The following is a 5,057-nucleotide window of genomic DNA, read 5'->3' as shown; positions in this document are numbered from 1 at the left end:
TATGGGGGAGAGAGTGCTACAAAAAAACATGGGCAAAATTTGTGTCACTTTATCCCCTATTTATAGTACTGAGAAACCTAGTCTATTCATAATTAAATTCCTAGAAATAAATACAAATAATTAAATATAATTAAAGATAATTGAAGATAAATAAAAATAAATCCTAAATCGTAAATTTAAATAATTATCCTTAATAATTATCCTAATATAATAAAACATTGAATAGAGTCTTGTGATATAAAATCTCTTCTTTTGTATTTCAGCCCAAAAGTCTTCCACACTTTGCATTTTCGGCGCCATTTCTCTCCTACTTCGCATGTTGGCCCACTTTATCTCCAAATTCACACTTTTTGCCTTTAAATTTAATTTTACCTTCAATTCAGTCCCTAAAAGATAAAAGATCATAAAATAATCCAAATTAGTAGGATCATACTCAAAATAAACATGCAATTAGAACATAAAATATGTCATTCTAGAGTATTATCACCCGTAAATTTGGACTCAGCATCGTTGGGCGAGAATCCCAGTAGGCTATAACAAAGGGCAACTGGCTCAGTTATCGTACTTACGCTCGTTATGTCACTCCCGTCGATTGGGAGCCTAAGTTGCAATGCAACATCCTCCAGAGTGACAGTGCACTCCCCACATAGCAACTGAAAAGTGTGGGTCTCCGGGCGCCAAGGCTAGGCCAATGCGGATATTAAATCGTACCGCAAATCAAACGTCCGAATCAACGTTGTTGACCCGAATCTAGCTAACTCCAAGTATGGCATCAGTCGTTCATCCGGGGAATATCCTAAACCATTCACCTGACCCCTTAATGCGCGATACGGGCCCTGACACTATTAAATTACAAAAAATAGTTATAATAACATAATTTATTTCCGTAAATGACGTAGATCTTTTTTTAAAGGAACCCGTGATTAACAAATAACAATATATTACCATATTATTAACTGTGTTTGATATGCGACCATCATTCTTAATCAATAAACCCATTGCGATGCCTACAATTTCAAAACAAATTTCGGTTATTAATTTCAAAGTTTGATAGATTTTAAATATTTATCAAAATACCTAAATTTTATATATTGCTTTTGATTACAAAAAAATACCAAACAATTTTGTCCACATCATATTTTTTGCTATACTACATTAACAAAATAAATATATCTTATAAATTCCAACTCAATGGTCCCATTCACAAATTCCATCTCAATGGTTTAATCTTTTACCTACATAAAAAATAAAAAATTTATATTAAAATAACAAAAATAACATGCCAATAAAAAATATATAACAAAAACATAACATAAATTATCTCAACATAATAAATACAAATATTTTTTTTATTATTTTAAAAGGATAATAAGTAAAATGTATTGGTTTAAAATAATATATATATATATATAATAACATACGAACTTAATTATTGTTAAAAAAAATATAATTTTTTTTTTGCATAGAAGGATTCAAAAGAAAATTCATTTATAATATTTATAAAAAAACATAAAATAAAATTTAAAAACATAAATTCTTATTCTCAATTATAAAATCTTAAAAAATTAGAACATATAAACTAATTTCTAATTTATCTCATAAATTCCAACTCAATGGTCTCATTCACTAATTCCATATCAATGGTCTCATCTTTTACTTACATAAAAAATAAAAAATTATATTAAAATAATCAAAATAACATGTCAAAAAAATTACATAAAAAATAAATCTAATCAACCTAAAACACACATAACAAACAAAATACATAAAAAAAAACAAAACATTATTTGTACATAACATAAATAGGCTTTATTACTTCAATAAATATTAGAAATAAATTATGAATGAATGAAAATATAAAATAAATACAAACATATTTTAATAGCTCTTTTTAATCCAATAATATCTTACAAAAATAAAATTAAAAATTGTATCCGAATTAAATTAACAATAATAACAACAAAAACAAAATAAATTAACTTTAATTTATAAAAAAAATTACCTTTTCTAAAACACCTAATCTTCCATAAACAACAAACTCTCCTTTCCTTTTCTATTTATTTTTTTCCTTCTCTTTCTCCTTCCCTCTCTCTATTCTGCTTTTTTTTTTCTTTCTTTTTCCTTTCCCTTCTCTTCCTTCCCGCCCTCTCCTTCTCCTTCTCCTTCTTCTTCTTCTCTTCCTTTCTTCAAAAACTTTCTCTTTTCTGGCTAAAAATTGGGCATTGGGGACCATTATAAGGTCCCCAAATGCACAACTCATGAGCTGAAGCTATGACCCGTCCCATCGCCTGACACTGTAGGCCGGTGTCGCCTATGGAGATGGTGTGACCAGTGGCGCCGCCTCTGCCGAAGGCATGACCAGTGGGTGCTGCCTGTGCCCAAGGCATGACCATTAGGTGCCACCTCTTCTCTATGCGTGACCCATTGTGTTGTCACATCTATGACAGCGGGTCGAGTTTTAGGTTCAATTTTTACCATATACGAGTCGTATTTGACCTGTATTTTCTTTAAGTACCACCTATTAAGCTACCTCCACCATTTTTTTTTATTTTCATGCAAATTCTGTAAAAATTCTAGGGTAGTACCGGCTATGCACTACCCTCCACCTCTTTAAATGTATCATTTTAATACATAATTTTTGAAACATATTATTTCAATTGTTTTAATTTTATATTATGTAGATAAAAATCCCGATTTGACTTGTGAATTGAAGTGGCCGGAGGTTTTAGAACACTAGATTAAAGCAAGCAAAAGTTGAACAACATATTTAGTTTACTGTACCTGATAGATTTTGTCTGCAAAAATGGTGACTGTATATGACAACATCTCATGCAAAAAGAGTGAAATAAACAGAAATTGCTCTATAAGTGATTGAATAGAATTAGGAATTACCTCACTATTTGTTGACAGGCCATTTTTTTTAACATTCCTGTACTTGTCATAAGTTGACAGCTTCTAATTTGAAACATTGCCAGCTATAGTTGCAATGACATGATTAGGTGAAAAATAAAGCATGGGTTTGCTGTCATTTTGAGTAATTATATTCATCTTAACATCTGACAAGATATTTAGGAAACTGACAACATTGGACAAACAAAGCAATTACATCAGGTACCTAACTCATTTCTGTCATAGTCGACATAATTCAACGTCAGATTAGCTAGCATATTGCTGTTTAGAGACTGTTTAGAACAAAGGTTAGTCCAACCAAGCTTACCAACACAGTAAATGGAGGAGGGAAGGATAATGTAGAACCCAAATCCCAAACATGATCTTGTTGTTTAAAAAAGGGGTTTCAAATCAAGCTTTTGGTGGTGGACAAGATGGATAATGGAGGACTTCATTGTTGGGCTCCAATTGGCATATGAGGACGAATGTCAACTATTGGGATGTCAATTTTGGTCTTGCACTTAACAAAACTAGGCATGTTCATCCAATTCCGTCTCAAAGAAAAATTAAAAAAGCGAAGAATTTTAATGCGCACGCTTGGTTTGGAAAACACTATCATGTGATTGCTGTCTCAACCACTATAGTTGGTTTCTTTGTCATCTTCTAATACCGTAAAAAGATTAAGATCTAGAAAAAAAGCCTAATGGATTTAATAACAAAATATACAGCTGCATAGGTGCCCAGCTCTCAACAAATAAGGTTTATTTTAAATTAAAATTTTGTCTCTCAACTTTAATAAGAATCTTCACCATAAATTTATAAAACGAAAACACCTCAAAATACTTAAAACAAACAAAACCGATGCTCTATTTATCTTTTTCACAGTTAAACTAAATATATATGGAATGATTTACCTTCATTATCTAAAGAGAAAGACAATGTATATATACATATAAGGTACTAGGATAGGGTTGTTGGTAATCATCAAAGTATATTTAACAACCAAATAAGACCATTAACTGCAGAGTTCAATGAGGATTAGCAGAAACGGAATTTGATCGAGGCAAAGAAGCAGAAGAGTTGATAAACTCGATGCAGTTCTCGATGGCAGCAGTTCTATGAGAATCAACAGGTGTTAAAAATGGCTTTGATCTTCCAGATGAAGAAGAAACCTTAGGAGATGGCCTGATTTTCATGGACACAACATGTAAACCTCTGGCTAATTTACCACCAAGATGCTTCAGAAACCTTACCGGTGAAAATTTCGATGTTTTACATCGCATGAAACCGTAACTCCGGGACCTCGGAACCCCTTTATTCCCTGCAGCACTGGTATTAGACTTGTGTATGATAGTACTACCAGTTGCCTTGTTTCCCGTTTTCTGGCTCACTTTAGTTGACATCTTCAGCAGTCAGCTGACCTTCGAGAGAGAATATATATATATAAGAGATGGGGGAGTTGCAGTTAAAGCAATGGAGAGAAAACGGAGGTGTGGGTTAAGGAATATAAAAGGAGAGATTGCTGAAAAAGTGAACCCAAAAAAGGTCAAGGTAAAGAAAGAGAAACGATAAATTAAAAAAAAGTTACAAACTAAAATCTGACCCCAAGACTTCAATAATGAAGTGGTTTTTGTAATCAAAACCAAATCATGGACTTACCAGGGGGTAACTTTTCTTGAAAGGGATACTATCTGTAGTTTGCTTTTTCTTTTTTTCTTTTTTTGAACGTACCCTGCAATGGATTATGAGGAATGATTAAAAGGAAAAGAAGCAAGATTGAAGGTGTTTGAAGTAAGTAGCTCTTATGTCCATTTCTTTCTAAAACAAACTTAAAAATCCACCTGCATTACGTACGTGTATATAGTGGGAATCATGCCTGTTTTTGGTTTACAAAATCATTACATCATGAGTAAGTTAGCAAGATGCCCATGTCTGCAAAGCAACAAATGCTATCATTGTCTGTGTAATTTGGTGGGGACATGGGAGTTCTTATGTACACACGAGTGGGATATTTATCAGCAAAATAATAATAAAAATGTTGAAAGAAGTTGGCAATAAGGCTTTAGAAAAAGATGAAAAGGATAAATAAACAAATGCATAATCTTAGGGGAGTTTTCTTTGATTTTCCACGGCTCCCTTCAATTGGATTCTATAAAGAGGATGGTCCA

The 5,057-nt window shown here is 32.3% G+C and overlaps 1 protein-coding gene across 1 annotated transcript; it reads right to left on the bottom strand.

Moving 5' to 3' along the window:
• Positions 1-3,644: 3,644 nt before the first annotated feature.
• LOC107961498 (josephin-like protein) lies at positions 3,645-4,541 on the bottom strand. The gene has a single exon (XM_016897616.2). It carries the CDS (start codon positions 4,290-4,292, stop codon positions 3,918-3,920), a length of 375 nt encoding a protein of 124 aa, XP_016753105.2. The 5' UTR covers positions 4,293-4,541; the 3' UTR covers positions 3,645-3,917.
• Between the last annotated feature and the right edge of the window lie 516 nt (positions 4,542-5,057).

This window comes from Gossypium hirsutum, chromosome A07, assembly GCF_007990345.1.
Source record: "Gossypium hirsutum isolate 1008001.06 chromosome A07, Gossypium_hirsutum_v2.1, whole genome shotgun sequence".
Classification (NCBI taxonomy): Eukaryota; Viridiplantae; Streptophyta; class Magnoliopsida; order Malvales; family Malvaceae; genus Gossypium; species Gossypium hirsutum.
Note: the sequence above shows the minus strand (reverse complement) of the source record. Positions and strands in the feature narration are given on the sequence as shown.

Excerpts from the sequence above, each read along its gene's own strand:
- LOC107961498 (XM_016897616.2), bottom strand. The coding sequence starts at position 4,292 with ATGTCAACTAAAGTGAGCCAGAAAACGGGAAACAAGGCAACTGGTAGT.